General features: G+C 40.5%; 1 protein-coding gene across 10 annotated transcripts in view; it reads left to right on the forward strand.

Annotated features, from left to right (window-relative positions):
* Positions 1–27,821, forward strand: part of ACSL4 (acyl-CoA synthetase long chain family member 4) — an 81,795-nt gene that overhangs the window by 23,403 nt on the left and 30,571 nt on the right. Inside the window, exons 2-7 of one of the 10 annotated variants that reach the window (XM_047715537.1) lie at positions 2,623–2,697; positions 8,980–9,034; positions 21,318–21,848; positions 22,082–22,259; positions 23,598–23,707; positions 23,824–23,962. In XM_047715537.1, the coding sequence (XP_047571493.1) occupies positions 21,498–21,848; positions 22,082–22,259; positions 23,598–23,707; positions 23,824–23,962 (778 nt within the window). In that variant the 5' untranslated portion in view covers positions 2,623–2,697; positions 8,980–9,034; positions 21,318–21,497. Of the gene's footprint in view, positions 1–2,622; positions 2,698–8,979; positions 9,035–12,580; positions 12,721–21,317; positions 21,849–22,081; positions 22,260–23,597; positions 23,708–23,823; positions 23,963–27,821 lie in introns of those variants that run through there. The other 9 variants (XM_047715546.1, XM_047715543.1, XM_047715545.1 and 6 more) reach the window with 9 other exon arrangements.

The following is a 27,821-nucleotide window of genomic DNA, read 5'->3' on the forward strand; positions in this document are numbered from 1 at the left end:
CAGTATATATTTTTATATACTAAAAATAGTACAGAATTGTCAAACTACTATGTTGCACACCTGAAACTCATATAACACTTTGTCAACTATGGTTCAATCTATTTTTCAATAAATTAAAAAACGGTCACAGATAAAATGAAGGCTGATGTTAATTGTGAAGGAAAAAATAATGACTTCAACCAGCTGTATTCTCTGAGAAGTGTTAGATTATTTCTCCTATCCATTCCAACCAATATTTGATGCTATTTCCAAGCCCATGTGGGATACAGAGATAATAGGATGCAGTCCTTTTCCCAAATGAGCTTACTGTTTAGATAAGTGATTAAGATAAATTTATAAATAATACAACTAACTTCTGAAATGCCCTCCCTTCAAAATCCTTCTTGTCACCTGAGTGGAAGGCAAAGAGATGATGCCCATTTGGGTAATGTATTACAAGTTTCAAGCTTTTAGGGAAGAGCTATAAAAGTTCAAAAGAAGACAAGACATGTTAGCTCAAGGTATCAGTGAAGATATCCCAGAAAAGCTGGCTTTTGAGCAGAATTCTGGATATAAAGAAGGGCATGCATAAAATCTTTGACACAGGAGAATTTCAGAGAATGTCAGCTTTTTTTCCCCAAGGTGGTAAGTGATTTCTTTTGGGTAGGATATAGGTAAGGTAGATATTTTTCTTATTCAATTAAAAGATTTATTTTATAGTAAAATATTTAATGCTGCTGATGGGAGTATAGATAGGTGCAGCCTTTCTGGAAAGTAATTTTATAGGTATATATCAAGAGTTTTCCCACACTCCCCACCATCACCCAGTCTATCTTTGACTTGGTAATCACACTTCTAGGAAATATGAGGGAGGTTTTTAAATCTCGAGGAGGGAAGATGACCCAGAAGCCACAAAGGAGACTACTGGTACGTGTTATTACTTAAAACATAAAAACCAATATTTGGCCCCCAAAAAGAGAAAATCTATACCAGGAACAGTATCTGTAATATGTCAGAAAAAGGGTCTATTTCCTTAATATACAAAGGGCTCTTATGAATCACCAAGAAAATATGAATAATCAAGTGAAAAAATGGGCAAAGTTACTGGATTCATATTCTTTCATATAAGAAATTTAGATACATGGGGCGCCTGGGTGGCTCAGTGGGTTAAAGCCGCTGCCTTTGTCTCGGGTCATGATCTCAGGGTCCTGGGATCGAGCCCCGAACCCGGGCTCCCTGCTCAGCGGGAAGCCTGCTTCTCCCTCCCCCATCCCCCTGCTTGTAGTCCCTTTCTCGCTGTGTCTCTCTCTGTGTCAAATAAATAAAATCTTTAAAAAGGGAAAATAAATTTAGATATAGTGAAACATTTTAATATATTCATTGAAAAATATAAAAAAAGTGGTTTTGGTAGGATTCACTTCATTGTTGGAGGGGATATGGAGATATGGGCATATATTTTTAAAAGATTTATTTGAGAGAGAGAGAGCACACACAAGTGCATGGGGATGGGGGTAAGAGGGAGAGGAAGCGAAATAATCCTCAAGCCTGCTCACTAGGACCCTGAGATCATGACCTGAGTTGAAATCACTCAACAGACTGAGCCACCCAGGTGCCCTGAGATGGGCATGTTAATTTTGGTGGGAATGTGAAATAGTTTCTTCTCTTTTAGAGGTCATTAAAATTTTGGGGGGATGGGAATAAACTTTAGACTTTTACAGAAGAGTTGCAAGGATAGTACATCATATCAATGGGCTCTTCACCTAGCTCCCCCTGTGTTACTATTTTACATAACTATAGTATAATTAATTAAAACTAAGAAATTAATATTGATATAATGCTATTAACTAAACTACAGACTTTATTCAGATTTTTAAAATTTTTTTTAAAGATTTCAAGTATTTATTTGACAGATAGAGATCACAAGTAGGCAGAGAGGCAGGCAGAGAGAGAGGGGGAAGCAGGCTCGCCGCCGAGCAGACAGCCCGACGCGGGGCTCCATCCCAGGACCCTGAGATCATGACCTGAGCTGAAGGCAGAGGCTTAACCCACTGAGCCACCCAGGCACCCCAAGACTTTATTCAGATTTAATCAGTGTTTCTACTAACATCTTTTTTCTGTTCCAGGATCTAATCTAGGCTCTCACATTACATTTAGTTATTATGTCTCCTTAGTCTCTTCCTTTTTTTTTAAGTTTAAGTTTTTATTTTAATTCCAGTTAACATACAGTGTTATATTACTTCCAGGTGTACCATATAATAATTTCACACTTCCTTCATCACATGGTGCTCATCATAAGTGTCCTCCTTAATCCCTATCACCTGTTTCACCCAGCGCCTCACCGACCTCCCCTCTGGTAACCATCAGTTTGTTCTCTAGAGTTAGAAGTCTATTTCTTGGTTGGTCTTTCTGTTTCTCTTTTTTCCCCCTTTGCTTGTTTTGTTTTTGAAACTCCACATATGAGTGAAATCATATAGTATTTATCTTTGACTGATTTCCTGTAACTTAAGACTCTCTACCCCTCCTTAGTCTCTTCCATGACAACTCCTCAGTGTTTATCTTTTGTGACCTTAACAGCTTTGAAGAATATTCAGGACTTTGTTGAATGCCCCTAATTTGGGTTTACCTGATGTTCTTTCTTGGTAGCTCAAGATGATGTAATTTGGGCAAGAACACCATAGAAAAGCTGTGTTGTGTTCTTCTCAGTGTGTCCTGTCGGAGGTATGTGATGTTCGTGTGCCCTGTAATTGGTGATGGTAATCTTGACCACCTGGTTAAGGTGATCTCAATTGTGTTTCTCCACAGTAAAGTTATCATTTTTTCCTTTGTAGTTAATAGGTATTATAAATACTTTATTATATTGTATTAATATATATTTGGAGGTGGTATTTTGGGACCATGTATATATCCAGTTTCAACTTTAAACTTCCACTCACCAGTGTTAGCATCCATCAGTGGATTTTGTGTGCAGCCAATTATTACTGTAGTGCTGCTTTTTTTAAATATTTTGTTTACTTGAGAAAGAGAGAGAGAGCATGAGCAGGGGGAGGGGCAGAGGGAGAAGCAGACTCCCTGCTGAGCAGGGAGCCTGATGTGGGGCTTGATCCCAGGACCCTGGGATCATGACCTGAGCTGCAGGCAGACGCTTAACTGACTGAGACACCCAGGACTTTACTGTAGTGTTTGAATGGAGATTTTCTATTTCCTTTATTCCTTCCACATTTATTAATTAGAACTTATATAAGGAAGTTTTGTCCCTTCTCCCTCCTATACTTATTTATTTGGTCAATCATTTATTTGTATTTGTGTGGACTCATGGATATTTACTTTATTCTTTTGGATATAATTTAATACTATCATTTATATTGTTGTTCACATTGTTCCAGCTTTGACCACTGAGAGCTCTTTTGGGTTGGCCCCTGTGTCCCTTTGGCACATCCCCATCTTTTTTTTTTTAAGCACTTCCTTACTTTCTGGCACCAGAAGATACGAGGTTCAGCTGGCATTTTTCCTGCCTTGGCTCTGGAATCAACTACTTCTCTAAAGGGCCCTGGTTCCTTTTACTGGAGAATGGTAATTGGAAACCCAAGATCTGGGTACTAGGTATGATCACTGCTACTGAGTATCTTTGCTTCTAGATCTGGAGGGCAATTTTAAAAGACTAGAACCTAAAATGGTCACATACCCTTTTGACCCAGAAATTCAACTAGAAATATATCCTATAGACACACTGGCATAAATATATCATTAAGGGTATTCTTTGCCGGAATACCATATACCTGTTTAAGAGTATTTTTTAAAAGATTTTATTTATTTATTTGAGAGAGCCAGAGAGAGAGCATCGACAGAGGGGAGGGGCAGAGGGAGAAACTGACTACCCACTGAGCAGAGATCCCAATGCCAGGCTCAGTCCCAGGGTCCCTGGATTATGACCTGAGCCGAAGGCAGATGTTTAACTGCTTAATCCAGTGATCCATCCAGCCATCCCTAACTGTTTAGAAGTATGTAGATCTATGTATTCTGGCATGGAAAGCCACGTAAGAGAGTCATATTTTTAAAAAAGAAAGTTGCAAACCTGTGTAGATAGTATGATTCACTTTTTGCTTAAAAATTGTGCGTGTGTGTGTGTGCGCCTGTGTGCACACATGTTTATTAGACTACGTTTACAAAAACATCCCCAGGAGTACCCACCGTACTACTAAAAGCTGTTATTTCTGGAGAATTGAATATAAAAGATACTTTCACTCTGTATTTTATATTTCGTAATGTTTTTTTAAAAAAGACTTTATTGAGATATCATGAATATTTTTAAAAAACATTTTGTTTTAGGTTACCTAACTTTTCCAAGAACCAGCAGCATTCTAGTCTATGACAGCCTAGAATCATCTCCATATTTTTTACACTATTACATGATAGTTTGGGGTAGTTTTATTATTTAGGTTATAATATTTGTTTTATACATTTCAATTTTTATGAACCAGGTGACCTACAAGCCTACAAAACATTTAAGACTCTTGAACTGCCAATACTTTATACATTCTAAGGGGAAAAGAAAAGATTCTACTATAGCTTAGATTCTGAGTAGTACCCTCTAGTAGTTTGATTGGCTTGTGATAGTTACAGAGGCCTGTTCTAAATGTCATTTTCTTCTTCTTTATGACTTTTTTTTAAAAAATCATTTTTTAAAAAGATTTTATTTATTTATTTAACAGACAGAGATCACAACTAGGCAGAGAGGCAGGCAGAGAGAGAGGAAGGGAAGCAGGCTCCCCGCCGAGCAGAGAGCCCGATGCAGGACTCCATCCCAGGACCCTGAGATCATGACCTGAGCTGAAGGCAGAGGATTTAACCCACTGAGCCACCCAGGCGCCCCTTAAAAATCATTTTTAAAGATAAACAATATTTATGGAAACGTCAGAAGCTTTTAAAATCAGTGCAAAGAATACAAAAGTATAAAAAACAAAACAAAAAAATTAAAACGCAAAATGCACCTGTAATGCTGCCACACAGCAATTGATATTTGGTGTGTATCTTGCTAATTTTTCTATGAACATGTACCCACTCAAAGAAATGCATATATCACGGAGTCATACATACTATTTTGTACTTGCCTTGTTCTTGATTTCAATACTGCTTACCTTTGAACTGTATTATAGTTATGGCAGTTTTCATCCATTAGTGGATACATGACATACGCACATCTCTCTGAAGCAAGACCTGTGAAGGACCATTGCTGAGGAGATTGTTCTATAAGGGACTCACCAGAATTTACTTTTAGATTTGGACACTAAATGCTCAGGACTTTGTTAATATTTCCCACTCTTTTTGAAACATCCTCTTTTAAACGTACTAAGCTTGGTCCTTGAGACATTAATGACAGGAGGAAGATTGTGCTTTAAACATTTCCAACAGATGTTATCACAAGTTGAGTATTGACTTGACTTCTAGAAGAATGTTTTCAAAATACTGGTTAGCAGACTAACTTACTTGCAACAGGGCAAAAACTAAACACAGTAATGATTTATTTTGAAGTCTGTCTCAAAATATGAGGGTTGTCTGAAGTTGAACAGCCCTGCCTTGTATTTGTGGTTGCTTTTTCCTTAATCACTATCCTGTTAGCTGCCTGGACACTGTTTTGCTCCGTGGTATTTGATGAGTAAGGCTTTCTCAGGGCTGCCTCATTTCCTAATTGAAAGGCGATAAACTCTAGATGCTCTATTCTCTTTTTTCCATGGTATCAGGTGATCATTAAGTCGAAACAAACTATGTTATATGCTTCAGTCTGTTAAAAATTTGCTTTGTGAAGGATTTCCAACTTCCTTGTGCTAACAAAAACTTGCATATACATGTAAAAGTTAAAACTGTGTTCCAAATTTGCATTCTGATTTCAGCCAGATCATTCCTCTTTCTAGTCCCAGTCATTTGTAAGTGGAAGCTGCAAGGTGGTCATCTGCTTAGATCTTTCGTACAAAATTATGTCTTCAATTTATTTTAATAGAATGAATCTAAGAACAGGGTGCTATTTGGTAGGGGGAGGCTAGGGGGAGAGAGGTTACATTCAGAGTGTTTTTCCATCGTGTAGAAAAAGTAAGGTGAGGAAATGTGATTTAGTTCCCTTCTATCTGCTGGGCAGCGGCAGCTTGTTTTGTTTTGTTTTTTAAATGATGAAATAAATGACCGTTAAATGTACAGATGCTGGAAAAAAATCAGGACAGGACTTTATCCCTGTCTCTTGTATTTAAGAACCTCTGAGAGTTTCTTTGTCTTGCCTGATTGATGGAGGACTGTGAGACTGGAAATGAGTAGAAGGTTGAAACTGGGCCTCTCATCCAGCTGAGAGAATTCTCTGACACTTCTGATTCACCTCTCCATCTTCTCCTTCCATGGTACCAACAACCAAGTGTAAACTATTCTTTACAAATATTTATGGGTGAAATTATTTTTCAAATTAAGCAAGCTAGTGGATAGTTTTGTATCTCCCCCCTGCCACCCATAGGCCTTTAAATGATTTTGTAGAAAATTGGTCTTTGTTGTTTATCAGTTACCTGAATTAATCTGTGGGGGAAATCTATCCATTTGTATTTAGAAATACGAAGTTTTTCTTCTCCAACATCCTCTTCTTGAGCTCTTCGGACTTTATTTGAGTGTGTATATGCAGAGATTTACTCTGCTTATGTTAATATGAATTGTTAGCCCTGTGGGAGAAAAATAAGAAAATGTTAAGTAGCATGCCTTCTGTTTATAAGTAGTCTTAACCATCTGTGTTCACACATATACTGACACCGTCCCCAGCACACCCTCTCCAAAAGTAGATTGTGGATATTCACTTGAAGTGAAGAAGTAGTTCTGTGAAACCAAACAAAAGGAATGCTCTGTTGGTGATAGGTCTGGGTGTAAATCATTCTTGCCCTCCTGTTCTGATGGTAGCAGGAGAGAAAATGAACTGAGTTAACACCAAGTAGTTAGTGTGGTTGTTAGTCATATGGATGTTTGCGACTTCCATTGGAGTGTCTAGATTTAAAAAAAAAAAAAGTGTTTGAAGGGTTTTTCTCACAGTCTCGTGTAAGTAGTACTGAGTACTACCTCATGAAGATAGGACTTCATTTCTTCTTCAAAATCATAATTGTGCCTAGGACACCCCCGCAGTGTTGAAATGTAAGTAAGCAATGTCAAATTACAGAAGGGCCGTAGTTTACTATTCTGGGTGTTCAGATGATAGGTTGTTTTCTCCTGCACGATACAACGTAGGTCAGTCCAAAACCTTCATAGCATGTATAGCTTCAAGAGCATCATAAAGCTGATCTGTATGTTCGCTGAGGGAACATGAAAATATCTGTAGGTTTTTGCCTAGAGCAGTGCTGTGTTTTGATTTGGAAAGAATCTTGCACTGTTTAAAGGAAATTATTCATTTTGGATTTTGATGGGAAAATCGCTAGGCGTCTGCAGGCACTTGGGGTTGAGGCTCTCTGGGTAGATTGACTAGTTTCCTGTGGTCACACTTTATCCCTGAATGGCTCCTGTCCCGACTGGGGCTGGGGGGTGGAACAAGAGGTACAAATAAAACTATTAACAGCATGACTCCTGCTTCTTGCCATTTTCTTTTCATTTTACTTTAACAATTTTTATTGAGCTATAATTGACGTATAATATTGTGCAAGGTGCACAACATGTTGATTTGATACATTTATATATTGTTACGATTACCACCTTAGCTTTAGCTAACACCTCTGTTGCATCACATAATTATCATTTCTTTTTTTGTGGTGAGAACATTTAAGGTCTAGTTCCTTAGCAGTTTTGAAAGTGTATGACATGGCATTGTTGACTGTGATGACTGTGCTGGGCATCAGATCTCCAGATTTTACTCATCTTCTAACAACCCTTTAACAACATCTCCCTGGGTCCCCCCTCCAGCCTCCGGTAACCACCATTCTACTCTATTCCCGTGAGTTTGGCTTTTTTAGAGTCCACAAATGAATGACATCATGCCACAGTTGTCTTTGCCTGGCTCATCTCACAAAGCCCACCCTCAAAGTCCACCCATGTTTTTGCAAATGGCAGGCGTTCCTTCTTTCTCATGGCTGAATATATACCATTGTGTGTACATACCACATTTGTTTTACCCGTTCATCCATTGGTGGACACTTAGGCTGTTTGCTTATCTTGGTTGCTGTGAATAATGCTACAGTAAACATGGCAGTGCAGGGGTGCCTGGGTGGCTCAGTGACTGCCTTCGGCTCCAGTCAGGATTCCAGAGTCCCAGGGTTAAGTCCCGCATCGGGCTCCCAGCTCCGTGGGGAGTCTGCTTCTCCCTTTGACATTCTCCCCTCTCATACTTTCTCTCATTGTCTCTCTCTCAAATAGATAAAATCTTTTTAAAAAATGGCAGTGCAGATTTGGTTTTGATATCCTGTTTTCATTTCCTTTGGCTGTATATCCAGAAGTGGGATAGCTGGATTATGTGATCGTCGTATTTTTAATTTTTTTTACACAACCTCCATACCGTTTTCCAGAGTGGCTGCTCCAATTTACGTTCCCACCAGTACTGCGCAGAGCTTCCCTTTTCTCCACAAACTCACCAAGGCTTGTTTTTTCTGGTCTTTTTGATGATAGCCATTCTGACAGGTGCGAGGTGGTATCTCATTGTGGTTTTGATTTGCCTTTCCCTGATGATGAGTCATGTTGAGCACCTTTTCATGTGCCTGTTGGCCATCTGGATGTCTGCTTTGGAGAAATGTCTATTTAGTTCCTCTGCCCATTTTTTCATCTTACCATTTTCCCACAGAGTTTTGACTACTGTTTCTTAGGCTAAGTTACTTTTCTGTGATCCTAATAGCATTACTTCTAGCCAGATGACCATCTTGAGTCATTTCTTATTTTGTCTTGGATACCTGGCTCATCATGAGCTAAGATGCACGGGTAATGTGAAACAGCACTTGAGTGTTTTCAAAAGGGGTTCTTCTCTTGTGTCAATGTACCCATTAATGTTGTCTTTTATTGCAGATTGAAATCACAAAAGATACATACACGTGTTCTTCTTAAGAGAAAAAGGAAATCTGTAAGTAGTCTTTGAAAATTCTAAATTTGTCATTTTATCAGCTTTTGGAGGAAATTAAGTTTTAACTATACTAACAGGCATCTTGACTCTTTTTGTTGTGGAAAAACCCTGCCAATCTCCATGTTTGTGTTAAAAGGGCAATATTTGGAAAAGTAAAACGGGATAACTTTTTACCCTGTACAGCTTCTAAAATTTAAGCTACCACCCCTCGTTTTTGGAAGGGGAAGTGATAATTGAAATCTAAGTAAAATGTTTTTCCTTGAGTGATTACCGAAAAGTGGAGCCACAGATGGGAGTGTTCCAGTTCTGACTGGTGAGACTTACAGGCCGAGAGTCTTTGGCAAGCTAGTTTGCTTCCCTTTGCCTCACTTTGCTAACTGTAAGGAGGCTCGTTATCCTCGATGAGAGGATGTCTGTAGTAGTGGCTGCTCGCCCTAATAAGTTGAAGCTCGTTCTAGTTACTGGTTCTCAAAACTGATTGAAATATATTTCTGATTTGCAGAATTTTAGGTATTAGCCCTTTCCTTCACCGGAGTATCTTCTCTAGACCATAGCATGGAATAAAAGAAACATAACAGCACACTTAAAAGAAACACAATAGCACACTTAAAATTAGAGTCCTAGTGTTAGTCTTGGACCTTGAAAATTACCTAGTCCAGTGTTTCCCAAGCATCGATTTTTAGACCAGTGGCGGTCAGTGAGGAGTTTTTCGTGGTCCAGGGTGAAGTGAGGAAAGTAAGGACAACAGGCCATGCATTTTTTTTTAAGGTTAAACTCTTCCCCTTCAAATGATTTCTTGTTATTATGAGATCTGCCCATCTAATTTAGGGGCATTAAATACATTCTGTATTTTATGAAATGATGGTGATAGCAAATCATAGGGTTTTTTTTTTAATGTCTATACCTGCCCCCCACCCAAGGCAGCTGTATCATTCCCCTCACCATCCTTCTTTGCTTTTAAAACTATTACAGGCCTGTGCTATATCTTAAAATAAGAATCCAGTTTTCTCATTTTACAGATGAGGACACAGACAAGAGGTTATTTGATTTGTTCCACATCTTACTGTTCAGCAAGCTGCTGAACCGGGACTAAAACCCTGTATACGATGCTGCATCTCTTGTATTTCTGGTCTTCTGAGAATCACTTTAATTATAATTGGTTATAAACTTGAAACAGAAGATCTAGTAGTTCTTAGGTGCTAATAACTATTTTTGAATTCCGAGTGTAAAGAAATTCAAGACTTAATGTTCTTGTGTAGCTTGGTACTAAAGGCTGCTGATGAGCCTGCATTAGAAAAATCTTAAAACATGGCCAGAGATTTTCCTCAGCAGGCCCAAATTAGTCATCTCTGAATTCAGCTGCTTAGCACGCTACCCCATGATTCGTAAAAGTGGTGAGGTATCAGTGAGGCTAGTGTTTCCTTGGGAAATAGACTGTGGTGCCATCTTGAGGACAGTAGTATTCAGGCTTCTGTAGTTGATTTATTTGTGCACAGAGAGTCTGTTTCCTCTGGCCTCCCTTCCCACCTCCATCCTCCTCTCTCCCCCACCTCTCCCTGCCATGCCCCACATGCACACATGCATGTGTGAGCACGCATGCACACACACACACCCTACAAACACAGATAAACATTTAGAGCAGTCGGCTTACAGCCCATCTAGATAGGTAAAAAAAAAAAAAAAAATTACCAAGGCAGAGAGTAGGAGTTGCCAAACACATTGGCAGAAACATATATGCAGTTGTACTCAGGAGTTTACAGATACTTTGGAGTGCCTATGACACTTCAGAGACTCCACTCTGATTGGCATAGCTGGGCCTTCGCTGTCCCCAATACACTTCAAAGCAGAAATACCTAATTCCCTTATTCCCTTCCCTCACTCACCTTAGTGAAGCATGCATGGGCCAGGGAAACAAATGAACGTGAAGAGAAAAGAATGGAAAGTATTCCTCATCCCTAGTATGGAGACATTAACTCTAAAAGTACTTTCCCCTGGCTTCTTGTATTTAGCATCATGTGGCTTCCTTCTTTAGGGAAGAATTCTTTAATTTCTAAAATGTCAGGTACAGCCATAATGAAATGCTAAGAATTAAAAAAAAAATCTTGAACTTTCTGCAGTCTTTGGAATATCTGTGCTCTTCTTTTTCTTAGTGCTAATATTTGAGAGTTGTCTGAATGGCTACAGGATTTCAGTCTTCAACAGATTCATCAGTCTTTGAGTTCTTTTAATAATCTCACTTTAAAGGTATTTTAATACGGAAGCACAGAGTGAGCTTGTAAAAACAAAACAAAACAAGACAAAACCATATCACAGTTTCACATGGTGGCCATGTGGCTGAATTGTAGTGACTTATTTGGCCATTTTATAAGAAATGGCTGAAGGGGTGCCTGGGTGGCTCAGTTGTTAAACATCTTCCTTCGGTTCGTGTCATGATCCCAGGGTCCTGGGATGGAGTCCCACATCTGGCTCCCTGCTCACAGGAAGCCTGCTTCTCCCTCTCCCACTCCTGCTGCTTGTGTTCCCCCTCTCGCTATCTCTCTCATCAAATAAACAAAATCTAAAAAAAAAATAGAAATGACTTAAGACTACATTGTTGCATAATTTTTAAAAGTAAAGAGTACCGGGAAACATTAGCAAAGAACTAACCTGTCGAACTGGCTCCTCCTCTAGCAAACGTGGAAGGTAGGTCATGTGGCAGAAAAAGGAATGGTTGCAAAATTGTCCCCGGTATACAAAGTTATTACTAGGGGAAGTAATATGCTGGTCACAGGTTTTTTGTTTTTTGTTTTTTGTTTTTTTTTGATCTATACTCACGGTTGGCAGCCTGCGGTTTGTATTACTTTATTATTAATAAATAGGTAACATGACAAGAGAGGTAGGATCTCACTTGGATGCAAGGCATTTATTATAACTGAAAGTTAATTTTGAAGTTATTTTGAATGATTTTTGATAAGCCATGACTGTGTTCCCCTAGAGAAAAAAAATACCTGGGAAATAGAAGACTTTACAGACAAAATTAAAGTCTACCCCATGGCGCTATGTGCCCTCTAATTTAGCAGCAGGGTTCTGTCTACAGGGATCTGCAGGAGTTCATCTTCAGCAGTAGCCTAGGATGTTGAAATTGGCATTGTGCTACCTACTCCCGTTTTATAGCACTGCACCCTTCTTACTTCTCTGCAAATACGTACCCCCCAGAACTTAGTTTTCCTGCCTCTCTCCTGTTGTCTAATCAAGTTGGATTGGAACATCATGCTTGGTCAGTAGGTGCCACTTCTGGCTTGGTCTGTCCTCAGTATTCCTTTAATTTGAGCTTTGAATTAAAGCTCTACAACCAACTTCTGACTTTTGAAAGCTTCATATTTAAAAATGCCGCGTGTTGTGATCACTTGAAATGAGGAATAGCCGCATCATCATACACAGTGTATGTAAAGTGTGTAGGCAGCAACATTGGCTGCTGGATCTCCTCATTTCAACACATATAGATAGGATCCCAATTATAAGATCCTATGACCTAGAAAAAACATAATCTGATGCATGCTGGGGATGTTCTTAAAGCATTATGGGAGGGGACTTCTGCTACACTGTGAAAGAGCATCTTCAGCATGGCAGCTGAGGTGCTTTCTTTGCTGGGAAAAGCTGGGAAGAGACTGGCAGGATGGCGACTTCAGGGGTTAATCCCTCTCCAGGTGAGGACGTAGACAGGTTTGGGTAATCTTGCTGGAGACGCACCCAAACATCAGTTGTGGTAGTGAGAGGCTTGTAGTTAAAATAGCTAGCTAGGCGCAGGTGCGGTGTGTTGGGACAGGGCGAGCATATATTCCTCCTAGGTTTTTGTTTTTGTTTTGCTTTTTCAGCTCTCAAATGTATTTATTATAATTACTGTATATCGGGTCTAAAGTTTGATTGTACAAACTATACCGTGTCAATTAGATTGGTCTGTCAGTTTGAATCAGGTGAGACTTAACAAAGGGCAGATGAATATATATTTCACATGATTATTCAGTCTTGCAAACTAACAGCAAGAAAGCCTACTAGCTGCCCTTAATGCCTTTTATTTTCTTAAAATAGTACCATTTTTAAAGTTTTGATATTAAATATGAAGTTTATTATAATACAGCTCCTGTGAGGTTTGATTTCATTAACCAAATGCAACCATTCTTTTAACATCATTTTTGAGCTTTCTTTTCTGTGTTTTAAAATCATTTGGAACTTTTTAATAGTATGTGAGAGAAAAGGTTTTTTTTTTTTTTTTAAAAGCACTCCACCCATTTATAAGTCTCGGGGAGGCAACAACTATGTAGAAATAGGATCTTTTAAAGTGCCACAGGTATGTTATCTGTTTAATCTCTTAGAACTTTTACTTATTTATTTTTATTTTATTAGTTTTTTAAAGATTGTATTTATTTATTTGAGAGAGACAAAGAGAGAGCACAGAGGGAGAGGGAGAAGCAGACTCCCTGCTGAGCAGGGAGCCCCATTTGGGCTGGAACCCAAGACCCTGAGATCATGACCTGAGCCGAAGGCAGCCACTCAATGGAGTGAGCCACACAGGCACCCCTCTTGGAACTTTTGTAATTGTTTTCTGATTTAATGTTGAGTGGATACAGAAGGCAAATTTTCTCTTTATTTGGTATTTAAATTACCCCTTTAAATGATGTGTGACCTGAAAATGTAATTTCTTAAAGTAGCACTTACATAGTTAATCATTGATTTTCAAATTGATACCTTTAACATTTTCATAAGGTTGTTTGTAAAGGACAGATGACCTTCATCTGTCCTTATTGTGTGTTTCAACTTGGCAAATGCATGCATCCTTGCTTAGTGAAGTCTGTTTTCCCAGACTTTGGGGGGAGAAAAACGTGTGGGCATTAATGGACTTCACTTTATTAGTTTTTCTTTTTCATTCTTAAATCGATGTTGTGTCACATGCTTCTGGGGGAGATGATTTCTTCTTTTAAATTCAGACTTTATAAAGATTTTTATTTTTATTTATTTATTTGAGAGAGAGACAGTGAGAGAGAGCATGAGCGAGGAGAAGGTCAGAGGGAGAAGCAGACTCCCCGTGGAGCTGGGAGCCCGATGTGGGACTCGATCCCAGGACTCCAGGATCATGACCTGAGCCGAAGGCAGTCGTCCAACCAACTGAGCCACCCAGGCGTCCCATAAATTCAGACTTTAATCAATATATAGCATTTGTTTACTTTGTGTACTAGAGCTTAACTGTATCACTAATGCTTTTTGTGTTTAAGCTAACTATCTCAGAGCATTTGAAGTAACTGGAATGAAATATTTAACATTAAACTTGACCTTAAGACAAAAGGTAAAATTTTATTTGATTTTCCCCTAAGCTTGTAGGACTCCCTCAATACCTAGAGGACATTTTTTCACCTATAAAAATGCCTCGGGATATAGGCTGCCAGGATTTCTTCATACACAAAGTTTGTCATTGTCACCTATTTAGATTATACCAGTACGACCAGGGTCACAGATAGGAGAGATGAAAACATAGCTTTAAAAATCTATTTGAAGCTATTATGATCTATTTAAAATCTATTAGACCTGGATCAGAATCCCTACTTTACTGGGTCACGTTGGGCAGATGCTTTCTCAGAGACTGGTTATATCATCAGTAAAATGAGGTACCACCTCAAACGGGTTTCTTAAAGGATTCAGTGAGATAATGCATCTGGAGGACTGAGCACAGTGCCTAGCCCAGAGTCCATGCTCAGTGAGTGGTTATTCATCTGCTCTCCATATGAAATGGTAATCCTCAACAGGAACAGTGAACTGTTTTGTGACCGAAGATGATGGCCTGCCCTTTCCTGGAGGCCATACCAATGAATTTCTTGATTTCAAGGAAGCACAGCTTTGAGTTCATGGCAGCAGGTATCGCTCTTGATATGCAGAAGGACAGCATACCTCAGTGAGAGGCATGGGCGAGAAAGCACAGAGTCCCCACTGCATAGCCTTCATGCATTTAGAAGAGCAGTCTTTTACTGCTGTGCAACAGGCAGTTTTTCCAGTTTCATGTTTTTTATTAAGCAGCTAAAAACAGGTTAAGTTTATTATAGGGATTTTTAAGAGGATACCCTGTCCTAGAATGTCAACACAGATGAGTGATTTTTTTTTTAAAAGATGACAAAGGTTGGTGGCTTTCAGGCTGTTGTACTTGCGTACATTTTTTGCTTTATTGTTCCAGAGCAATGCCATATCCGTTCTTTTTTTTTTAATGTTTTTTTTAAAAGATTTTATTTATTTATTTGACAGAGACAGAGATCACAAGTAGGCAGAGAGGCAGGCAGAGAGAGGAAGGAAAGCAGGCTCCCTGCTGAGCAGAGAGCCCGATGTGGGGCTCCATCCCAGGACCCAGAGATCATGACCTGAGCTGAAGGCAGAGGCTTTAACCCACTGAGCCATCCAGGCGGCCCACCATATCTGTTCTTATTTCAGTCAGCAGATTTATGGCACTGCTAATGCACAGAGGGACTGTTGTGGTCACTTAGTGTTCAGCAGCAGACTGTCAACCCTGCCTCATGGAGCTTATGGGGACATCAGTAACAAATATGAAAAGGAAAGCATGTGTCATATTGGTGATAGGTGCTGAGGAGAAAAACAGAGCGAGAAAGGGACTGGAGGTGTTGGGGTGCCATTTTAGGATGGCTGCAGAAAGTGATACTTAAGTGAAGACAAAAAGGAGCTGGAAGAACATTCCAGGGAGAGAAGACATGTCCAAAGGGCCTGAAGCAGGGTCATGCCTGGTGTGTTCCAGAAACCACAAGGAACAGGTTGAATTAAAGCAGAATGAGCCAGGGGAAAGCATGGGAGATGAAGTCAGAAATATAAGAGAGGAGGGGAAAAATCCCTGTCGTCTCATAGGGCAGAGTGAGGACTAACTTCTGAGTGGGTTGTATGGGGATTCTTTGAAAAACCTAATCTACCTTACATTTTAACTAGAGCCCTCTGGCTGCCGAGTTTAGAGTTTGTTATTAAAGTGGGAGCAGGGAGATCAGATTGGCAACTGCATTTATTTAGGTAAGAGATGATAGTGGCTGAGACCAGGATGGTAGCGGTGGAGGTAGGGAGATATAGTTGCATTTGGTATGTGTTTTGTAAGTAGAGCCAGTAGGATTTGCTGCTGCTGAGTTGGGTGTGGAATGTGTGTGTGAGAGAGAAAGAGAGAGAGGAGCAAGAGAGAGAGAGAGAGAGAGGTGCAAGAGAGGGAATCTCAAAGGTTTTTGGTCAGAGTAGCTGGAATTACTGAGCCGGGCAAGACTGGATGGGATCGGTTTGTGGCAGGACAGTCAGTGGCTCAGCTTTGAGCATGTTAAGTCAGAGGTACTTGACTGATAGGGATCTATTGAGGAAAAAGTTGGATCTACAAATCCAATGTTTAGGGAAGACCTCCAGGAGAGGGGGAGACATATGGGCCTCATCAGCATATATATACATACACGCCATCTTAAGGCTGTGGGACTGAATGAGGTCACCATGGGAGTGAGTGTAGAGAAGGCCAAGAGGAGGTTAGGTGACCAGGGACTGTGGCTAGAGGTCAGGGACATAAGGAAGAAGCAGCAAAGGAGACTGAGGAGGAATAGCTAGAGAAGTCAGAAGAAAACTGGAAGTGTGGTCTCCTGGAAGCCAAGTGAAGGTTTCAATCCCAGGAACGGAGGGGTTTGCCTTGTCCAAGGCTGCTGATGAGTCAAGAGAGATGAGGGAGCCTTAACTGACCTTGGGATGTGAAGATGTGGAGGTGCTCAGGGGTCCTTGATCAGAGCAATTTGTGGAGTGGTAGGGGGTAAAAGCCTGAGTAGTAGGCTCAAGAGGAGCTAGGGGGAGAGAGCGGGGAGAGGAAGAGTGCAGGTGACTCTCAAGTCCTGATGAGGATGTGAAGAAATGGGGCTGTGGCCAGAGAACATCTGAGAGAGGCAATGGTGTTTTTTTTTTTAATTTAATTTTATTTTTTCAGTGTTCCAAGATTCATTGTTTATGCACCACATCCAGGGCTCCATGCACTATGGTTTTTAAGGTGAGAGAAAGAATAGCCCTGGTCTGATGCTAATGGGCCTGATTCTGTGGAGCAGGGCACGGGCACCCCCAGCTAGAGGCAGGGCCCAGGCGGACATGGGCCCAGGAGCCCCTGGGCAGGGGTCAGTGCCAGCTGGGCGCAGCACTGGTCCACGGGCAGAGTCACAGGAGAGGGAAGAGCACGTGGCTAAAGGTGCGAGAAGGCGGGTAGGTACAGTGGCGGGAGTGACGAAGGCAGAGCAGATGTCAATGGTCAGAAGTGCGAGGAGCAGACAAGAAACCCAGGAGAGCAGGCCAGTGAACGGAGCGGTCTGGTGCAGTGTGGTTCCTGCGCGGCATGGAGGGCCTGCTGGAAGGAGCCGTCATGCATGTAGGGCAGGGGGCATTCAGCACAGTCCAGTTTTTCTCCAGCCAAATTCAGCTGCGTGGGTACAGGGGCAGACTTCAGTGGAGAATTAGATTTAACCGGGTTGAAGTTTCACCAAAAAGTACAACAAAGTGAAAGGGGGCAAGACTGTGTTCCGAGCACTGATGATTGGTGTCCGTGGACTGTAAGCTGGCTATGGGGAGGAATTCTGCCAACGGTGCCACGAAGTAGCATCCTGTTTGCTGTGTGATGCCACTGGCCCCGAGCTCTTCAGATAGGTCGGTAAACTTGTTCAGAGTCCCGCTTATCAGCACATGTGAGGTTAGACCTCGATCCCCTACCTTAGTTTAATCCATTTACCACCCAAGAAATCAGACTTTCTCTTCCATAGAGAATAGTTCATTTCCCCTTAGTACAATAGGCAGGCGTTGAATCTTGAGTTGCTGACTCGTCAGACACGTGTGTCTCTTAGGGTACAGCTGCATGCTCGTAAAATTGGGTCCAAAAAAATTCTTTTCATTTAAAGCATTAAAGCTTTTCTCTGCCATCCTGCCCTTTTCTGCCTCCATCCGTTCGCCCATCCATTTGTTTTCTCTGTTAGGACTGTCCTCTTTTTCCAGTTGTTTTATTCGTCTTTTGAAAACACGCCATCCTTCTTGTCTACCTCAACTGCTCTTTTTCTGTGAAACGTTTCCAGATGGTTCTACTTCCTACTTCAACCATCTTTCCTCCCCCGCCAAATTAGTAATCTCTACATCCAACATGGGGCTCGAACTCAGGACCCTGAGACCAAGAGTCACATGCTCTTCCAGCTGAGCCAGACAGGTACCCCTCTTATGGGATATATTCTACATGTTTGTGAACTCCTTTCCCTGCCATCTATCATACATATGAACACATATGTAAATGCATTTAAAAGACTGAATGCATCCTTTACTCATCTTTGTACCCAGTGCTCAAAACTTGCACATGGTAGGTGTTCTCTCCTCTCTCTTTTTGATATGAATTTATCAATAGATGTGAGTGTAACCCTAGAAAATCTTTGGCAAGGAAAAATTTTAAGATGACAGGCAAAACTGGGCAGAGGCTGGCCAATGGGCTTGAAAGAGCACCGGACTGGGGGGTGGGGGTTGGTTTCGATGTGCACTTGGCTACTTATTCACCAACAACAGTGGGTCATTCAGCTGAACTGGGGGCTTCCAAGAAGTCCAGGCAGGGGCTCTCAGGCCTCTCCCACCAAAACAGCTCTGCTTTTGGCTTTTATCTATACATATTTGTATTTCCCATGTTCATGTAAGATTTTATTCAAATGGATGACCCATGTCCCCCTCGCCACCACCAGAAAGAATTTCAAAATGACTGGAATAAATGATGTCTCTGATCTCTCCTCATCTAAATGTTCTTCTAGGTGTGCCTACTCTGTGTGTGTTGTGTTGTGTGTGTGTGTGTGTGTGTGTTTCTATGAGGATTAAGTAGAAGACATGTCCCTACCTCTGAAGCTTAAGGCAAATATGTATAAAAGATTAAGTGTATATAACATGAATGACTAAAAATATATAGTACAGTTAATCCAATTAGATTATAAACCCTTCAAAAGCTGTCTTCTTTATAGATCTTCAGCCCCAAGTCTGACAATTTTTCAATTGAAGGCAAGACTTTATTTTTGATCTTCTGGTATTGTCTCTGAGAATTTATATATTGAAATAAATATTATATTGTCTTGAGTTGATTTCCTTTTGGTATTCCTTTCTCTTACCAGCAGGAATTGTTTTTTTTAAATTATGAACATAAGTAGGTTATCATCTGTGACTATCCTTTAAGATTGATAAAAGAATATTATTACAGGATATTCGTTCTAAGAAAAAGGTGTTTGGTTTGATAGGGTTGAGAACTACATACTGGTCTCTGCTTATATACTTAGGTGCTTAGATGTTTGGTAATATTGGTAATATAATCAAGGATCAAAATGAGTGTTAGACATTTCAAGTGATATAGGAAGTTAGAGGAAGAAGTGAATGACCAGCCTTGTCAGACCAAGGAAGCAATTTCTAGGTAGGGTAAATCACAAAATTTAAAGTTGGAAGGATCCCAGGAAATCATCTAGGCCAGCAGTTCTTACTTCAGTGTTGGTGTCACCCTTAGAGTTTTGTGGATAGATTTCCGGGAAACCACAGACCCCCTAAATTTATAGATACCATTTTGTATAGCTTGGGTTTATAGTTCTCATTGGATTCTCAAAGGGGTCCATCGCCTCAAGAAGTTAAGGGCTACTGATCTAGTCTGATCCTAAGCTTAGATCTGTTGTCTGGCTCAAGCTTACCCAGCCAGTTAGTGACCAAGATGGGAACCAAAACCCAGGTCTTTCCACTTGTAGTTTCTTGCTCACTTTACCCCACTCAGTTGAAGGGCATAAACAAAAACTGAGGCAGGATTAAACTACCTCTTTATGGTAACTGGTGTAAAAACATACAGCTGTCCTGGGATTGATAGTCCCTCTCTTGCCACAGGAGTTGCCAAAGGATGGGCTTCAATTTGTCTCCGCCAAGTGAACTATTAATTTTTATAGTTGAAATATGCCGCCACTCTCCAAAACAGCTTTCTCAGCTGAAGGCAGGCCAGCTGCCTGTGAGTTAGTACTGTCCCCGAGGCTGTTGCTGCACTTCCTTTCCAACTGGCACTATTTTCCTGACCTGCCATGGCCCCCGATTTTGTGCCTAATCAAATCAAAATGACTTTGTCTGATCTATCAGACCCTGTACTACCCATAGCCTCTTTAGCCCACATGCATGCATTCTGTGCCCCAGTCAGGCTAGTGTCCTTGTTATTGGCACTTCCTACTCCCCCAAGGCCCTTTCACCCCTATCTCTGTGTATCTTCATGTGGCTTCCCTGCCCGAATGCTCTCCAGTCTTTTCCTCCTTTGCCGGGTCCAGTTTAAGTCCCATGTCCACAGAGCCTCCCTTACCTACTGGTGGCTATTTCACACTTCCCCTGGACGCCTTCTTGCATTTATTGCATGTACCGCACACCGGAGCACTTAGCTTTTTCCACAGGCTTTTCACTGGAAATGCTTCAGTGGCAGTCACTTTGGGAGTGGGGTTCCAGGAAGTCCAGTGTGGGTGCTCTGGACACCCCCAGTACCCCGCCCCCAATTCAGCCAGAGCAGTTCCACTTTAGTTGCATATGTGGAAAGTCTGCGTGACTTTTTATTTGAAGAAGCTGTTTAGCTGCTCCCCCCGCTCCGGAAAGAAGCTTGAAAGACATTGGATCTGACTTGTGTGCTGACTTCCTCATAAGTGTTAACTGGTCATGGACAAGGGCCAGGACTGGACTGATACCAGTTTGGATCTGCTATGACTATTCCCAGGCACTGGGGTGCAATTTTGAGCACAAAAGAGCACTTAGGAAATGACTTTGTAATTCTATTGCTCAACAGTTTGGGGGCCAGGAGATCGTGAACAGCGTTACCTCAGAAATAGTATTTCCGGGTTGGTCATTGAGAAATAAACCTACATTAGTGGATTTCTCCCATTTTGCATATAAAACCGAATCCTGTTTAAAACTACCCATTTTACATCTACATACTTAAGAGAAATCTCACTACTGGCATTCCCCAAATTCAACTAGACTTCAGTATCCCATCCATACGTTCGTGTAAGCATTAAAGTAGCGTCCCTCAACATTAAATTCAGAAGTTTATGGCAATGCTTGGAACTGAAAAATGCCAGTCTTTCAGACCAGTTATTTCAACTTTCTGTATCAGATCAATTACATAAACTACTGAAGACCTGAGTATTTAAATCAGTGTTGCTATCAACTTGCTAATACTCTTGTTTTTTCTTTTTTTTTCCTTTATCCTGCTCTCTGCCTGGTTCATTGTCTTCACCTACAGGTGTACTTTATTGTCGGCTTCCAAAGATTACTAACTTCTATCTGTAGCATTAAAATTGAACTGCCTTGGCTATACTGCTACTCTCACTGCTGCTTCCATTATTGCCTTCTTCAGCAAAATAAGGCTTTCTGCAGCCAAAGAATAACAAGACACAAACACCACTGTAGAAGCCTTGCCACTATGAAACTTAGGCTAAACGTGCTCACCATTATTTTGCTGCCTGTCCACTTGTTAATAACAATATACAGTGCCCTTATATTTATTCCATGGTATTTTCTTACCAACGCCAAGAAGAAAAACGCTATGGCAAAGAGAATAAAAGCTAAGCCCACTTCAGACAAACCTGGAAGTCCATATCGCTCTGTCACGCACTTCGACTCGCTAGCTGTCATAGACATCCCTGGAGCCGACACTCTGGATAAGTTATTCGATCACGCCGTGTCCAAGTTTGGGAAGAAGGACAGCCTTGGGACCAGAGAAATCCTAAGTGAAGAAAACGAAATGCAGCCTAATGGAAAGGTTTTTAAGAAGGTACAGCATTCTTGCACTTTTTAATTTTTTTTTAAGGGGAAGGTATGCATCAATTGATCATTTAGAATATGCTGCCATTCCACTTAAATACACTGTGTAACCAATTCCTAGAGGGTGCTCACAGCTTCTGCATATTCACTTAAAGGCAGTTTTAGAGTTCTATTCTTTGAATAGTATTTTGACTGCTTGTTGAAATAAACATACTCATATTAGAGAATGTCTTCCTTTAACAGTTAATTCTTGGGAACTATAAATGGATGAGCTATATTGAAGTGAACTGCAGAGTGAATAATTTTGGTAGCGGACTCACTGCCCTGGGACTGAAACCAAAGAACACTATTGCCATTTTCTGCGAGACCAGGGCCGAATGGATGATTGCGGCCCAGACTTGCTTTAAGTACAACTTCCCTCGTAAGTGCCTTATGTTTTTGGAGCGGGGGAGAAAAGGGGTTTTAGTAACATGTGAAATTGTCCTGTGATGCTGTTGTGTTCTTTAGCAATTTTTCTGCATAAGTTCTATCCATAAAACGCTATGTACTGTTCGTAAAAGCTGTCTGATAATTTCTGTTAAAGAGAGTAATTTCTAATAGCCAGTATGGGAATTGGCGGCTTAATAGAATTTAGTTTTACTTTTCATTTGGAAGTGAATTATATATGAAAGGTTTGGGAGTGTTTTTTAGGGCATGACATACAGGATAATGATTAAAACAAAAGAAAATCATTGCTTAGGATCGTTCTAGTTCATTGCTTTACTTCAAGGCCTCTACTTTGACCTATTCCATTTTACATGTGAAATGAGCACATAACAACTTGAACTGACAGTAGCTACATTGGCCAGAAAGTAAAGTACAGAGTGTATTCCTGATTCATAAGCATTTGTTTTTGCTGTTGTGCATGATACTGTTTTTGAAAATTCAAAGTCCAGAACAGTGCCTACCACATGCTAGGCACTCAGTTGTTTACTGAATGAAGAACACTACAAGTGCAGTGTAGTGATCAAGAGTTTGTATCTCAAACAAAATGAATATGAAATGATCCCCTATATACCCATCACCCACCTTCAGCAATCAACAGCTTGTGAAAAGTCACTCTTCCTAACCATGTTGCTGTTTTGGTTGCTCGTCTAGAGCTGAATTTCCAGTCTGAAGTTTAACAGACACCCCTTGATTCTAACTCATCTTGGTTTCAGCTTATGTTTCCTTTGTCTGGCAGCCCCTAAAGAGTAGATCTCGTTGGCCCACCCAGTTAAGGCTTGGAGGTCACCAATATTGAGCTTGGATATTAGGCCCACTAAAAACACTCCCTAGGAGTGGGGACATGATTCCACCTTGAAATCCTCAATCTGAAGATTCTCAAGGACTTACTCATTCTTTGGTGCTATGCCCAATGAAAGAGCATGGCACAGGGTAGTTCTAGGTGGGCTAGCTCTGACCTAAATTAAGAGTTCAGCCAGAAACTTACTGGCCTTGAGAATCTTGATTGACTAATTTTTTAACAGTTGCACGCTTCCAGTATGCCTGGGTTTCTTCAGGTTTAGGAGGTTGGAATCCTGAGACTCTGTAAGGACAAATTGGGGCTATAGGGAAGTTTCAGGCAACGTTTGAAGGTGATAGCAGAGAACATGAAATCAAATGACATTATAAAATGTCTTTGCATCCATGAGTGTACCCATCACAAAAGGCCGATTTAAATAATATTATCTCATAAATGTTTATCATTTAACATATGTGTTTATTTTTTATTATGTAGTTGTGACTTTATATGCCACACTTGGCAAAGAAGCTGTAGTTCATGGGTTAAATGAATCTGAGGCGACCTACCTGATCACTAGCGTTGAACTTCTGGAAAGCAAACTTAAGGTAAATAAGAATTCTTCTTTGACTTCATGGTAGTGTTCTCTGACAGGAAAATGTCCAATAATTGAGTATATTACAGGCCTACATGTAACTGCTGGATTTTTTTTTCTGCTCAACAGACTGCATTGTCAGACATCAGTTGTGTTAAACACATCATTTATGTGGACAATAAGACTATCAATAAAGCAGAATACCCTGAAGGATTTGAGATTCACAGCATGCAATCAGTAGAAGAATTGGGATCCAAGCCAGAAAATGGTAAGTAAAGCAGTGAAAACAAAATTTATTCATCTATTTAAGGTTTATGTCGGTAGGTTAGGAAAAGAAGTAATGCAAGTGAAAACCATAAACTTCTTGGATTTAAAAAATTTTTTTTTAAATGTTTAAACTATCAGGAACATATATGATTAAAGTTTACTCTCCTTTTCTCCTCAAAGGTAACCATTTTTTAAAAATCTACCAAATAGTTAATGTATTCAGTGGTTCATGCTTAGGGAAGTCTGAACTTCTTTTTCAAGTGACTCACTGTAATTTTCCAGCCTGGAGCTCACGTAAAGAAAAGATCTAAGGACTTCCATTCAGTAACTTTTTTTTTTAAGATTTTATTTATTTGACAGAGATCACAAGTAGGCAGAGAGGCAGGCAGAGAGAGAGAGAGGAGGAAGCAGGCTCCCCGCCGAGCAGAGAGCCCGATGTGGGACTCGATCCCAGGACCCTGAGATCATGACCTGAGCTGACCGCAGAGGCTTAACCCACTGAGCCACCCAGGTGCCCCCAGTAACTTTTTTTAAATGTTTAATGCTAGTGATTTTATTGATGTTTTAGAGGATGCAAAAAACTGTTGGCCAAGCTCATGGTCAGATTTATTCTCCCACTGAGGTGGTATTTGGTATTTCATTTGAAACCAGCAGATGCACCTTATGGCAGAATGTCAGCTGGTCAGCAGGACAGAGGGTTGAGGAAATTAAAGACTCCATTTAAGTAGTTTCTTTCTTCATGTTTAATGTGAAGATCACGAAAGTCTACTTAGATGAGAAAAGGACTAATTTTGATAGGAGAAAACATTGGTTGAACCCCTCTTCTTTAGCTTCTGAGTATTTGACCATTAGGTACCAAACACATTTGCAATGAAAAAGAGAGACTGTATAGCCCTTTACCCGTATGGAGAATGGCATGGAGGCTGAGATTTCGCCCCCCTTTCAAGCAAACAAGTGAGCCAGCCGCAGCTTCCTGGAGGTCCGAAATCCCTGGGTCAGAGATGAAGGACAGTTTTTTACTCTCAGCCAAAGCAGTAGTCAGACTGTCAGCATTCATTTTGCTTCCCCACATTCCCATTTTCACAGGGCGGTGTGAAGAGGGTTGGGATGCTGCCTGTACCCGCAGTGAGTCGTGTTACAGGAGAGCAACCATGAGCTTAGGGAGCCCAGACCTTTTATAGAGGGTAGTAGGACTGCTCTGGTGAGAGAGAGATTATTTTTACTGTACTGGACAGGAAGCACATCTACTCTTTTGCTCTGGAGGTAGATGCTATCTCTATCTTCCAAGGTGGTTTATTGCACAAACATCCTTGAAAAGATGGTCTAGAACCCAGTCACTGCCTCTGTTCACGAGACATGCAGAAAGAAACTCAAGAGACCCGTGGAGAATTGTCTCTCAACACCAGACTGACACTGCAAGATTGAGGTCATCTGGGAGGTCCTTAGCGGCAGGGATCTGTTGCCAATGCTGTTGATTCACCAGATGATTTTGATACAAAACTGTGGGAGTATTAATCTTCATAATTTTGTGTCAGTGGTAACTTGATAGACCACATATCCCACCTAGTGCCACTTATCTCTACAGTAATGAGACACATGTATTTTTTTACCTTAGTTAATAGTTGTTATGATAACAAGAATTGAAGCGTCACGTTGTGTCCTTAGACTGAGAAGAGCTTAACATGTCTACTGCTTCCCTTAGTCATCAGAGAAAGAATGCAGTTCTTATTTGCTTGATTCTATAAATTGACAGTAGATTTTTTTAAGTTGTATTTATTTAAGTCACCTCTACGCACAACATGGGACTCGAGCTCACGACCCTGAGATCAAGAGTCGCATACTCTTCCAACTGAGCCAGCTAGGCACCCCGACAGTACATCTCTTTAAGGAGCATTAGCATGACCCAGTTGAAGGATAACTTTATCTTTGGTTATTTCAGTGGTAAATCACACTGCTTAAATTTTTTTATTTTAACTGGTATGTAAAAGTAGAATTCATTTTTCTAAACTGATTTTTAAAAAACAAAGTTTATTTTGTAGAGCAGTTTTAGGTTCATAGCAAAATTGGGCAGAAGGTGCAGAGATTTCCCATACACTCCCTGCCCCTACAAAGCATAGGCTCCTCTGTTTACCAACATCCCCTGCCCAAGTGGTACGTCTGTTGCAATGGATGGATCTACTCTGACACATCCTTATCACCCAAAGCCCATAGTTTATACTAGGGTTGACTCTGGTGTTGGACGTTCTGCGAGTTTAGACACATATAATCATTACATCGCCGTTACAGTACCACCGCTCCAGTCTCCCTGTCCTAGTGGCACCATTATAGGACCAGAAAGGATATAAAGTGATTTCTAAAAAGCCACCCATCGGGTTGCCTGGGTGGGGATCACCAAATTCAGATCACCAAATTGTGTATATTAAATACGTGTAATTCTTTGTGTATCAATTATACCTCAGCAGAGCTATTAAAAAAAAACAACATAGGGAACAGTTTAGGTAAACATTATATCTTCTGTGTAACACTTGTCAGTCTAGAGTAGGTAAATTAACAACAAGAAACAAATTCTGTCGTGTTAGTTTTAAAATACTGACATATACAACATTTGCTTGGAGTGTGTATCTAGGCACTTAATAAAGGGGGAATTTCGATTTCACTCAACTGTTAGTATTGTGGAATGACAAAAAAGTAATAACGGTAATAGCAATTCTCTTTTTTGGTAGGCTCAAAGATACTTTCAAGTAACAATATTTACAGTTTTTCTAATTCGCTTTCCCTGTGTATGACTGCTCTAATTGTACTTATTGAAATGTATTTGTTGTCTGTATAATCTAAGCTTTTTCAGTTCGTGTGTTGTGTCTTTTTTATTTCATTTTTCCAAGAATGCATTTTTATTGTATTTTCTGAAAGCATCCATCCACAAATTATGGGGGGGGGGAGTCCTTACCACACATAGTTTGAGAAGCATGACTGTAGCACAGAGGTTGGTAAATTACAGCCTGCTCTCCGTTTCTGTTAATAAACTGGTGCTAGAACACCATTCCAATTGTTTAACAAGCATCTATGTCTGGATAGTTTTGGCAGAGACTGTATGGCCCTCAGAGCCTGAACTATTTGCTGTTTGGTCCTTTGAAAAAAAAAGTCTGCTGACCCCCTGCTCAAGATAGCTGAAGCTAATCAGTGGGGAGCACCTCTCTATTCTCCTCTCTCAATCATTCAGTAAGCAAAGATAGCACTGGAGCTCAAGACCTTTAAGATCATTAAATAGCCCTGCCTTCAGACAGAGGGCTAGAAGACGAGAAGTTTAGATACTATGTAGATATTACCTTTGGTAGGGAAGTTTAGATACTATGTAGATATTACCTTTGGTAGGGAATGGAGTTGTTATAAACCCTTCCACGTGGTCTCTCTCTCTCGGTGTCTGGAAATTCCTGCCTAATTTCAATTACACAGAGTCAAAGTATGATCCAATCCAGGCAGGGCAAGAAGCACTAAATCTGGAAGGCCTAAAGGAGTCCTGAAGCCAGACACATGACAAGTGTTCTGACTACAGGAGAGAGTGAGCAAGTGAGTCAGAGAGAAAGGACCTCTTACACCATTATTTTTATCTAACTGCACATTCAGTACTTTGAAAAAATGATTTCCTATACAGATTTCAAGAAGCAATGATAAAAACAGTGGAAAAGGTAATTTTGGTTTGGTGTTCTTTGGATTTTACTTGCCACTTGGAATCTGATCTTAAAATCACCTGTTAAATGTATTATGGTTATCTAATTCAGTGCCCATGGTTTAGTTATTGAAAAATAAAATTATTTTTAGAAAAAGTTAAAAAAAAAAAGAAAGATCAAGTCCAGTGGTTT

The sequence above is a fragment of the Lutra lutra genome, chromosome X, assembly GCF_902655055.1.
Source record: "Lutra lutra chromosome X, mLutLut1.2, whole genome shotgun sequence".
NCBI lineage: Eukaryota > Metazoa > Chordata > Mammalia > Carnivora > Mustelidae > Lutra > Lutra lutra.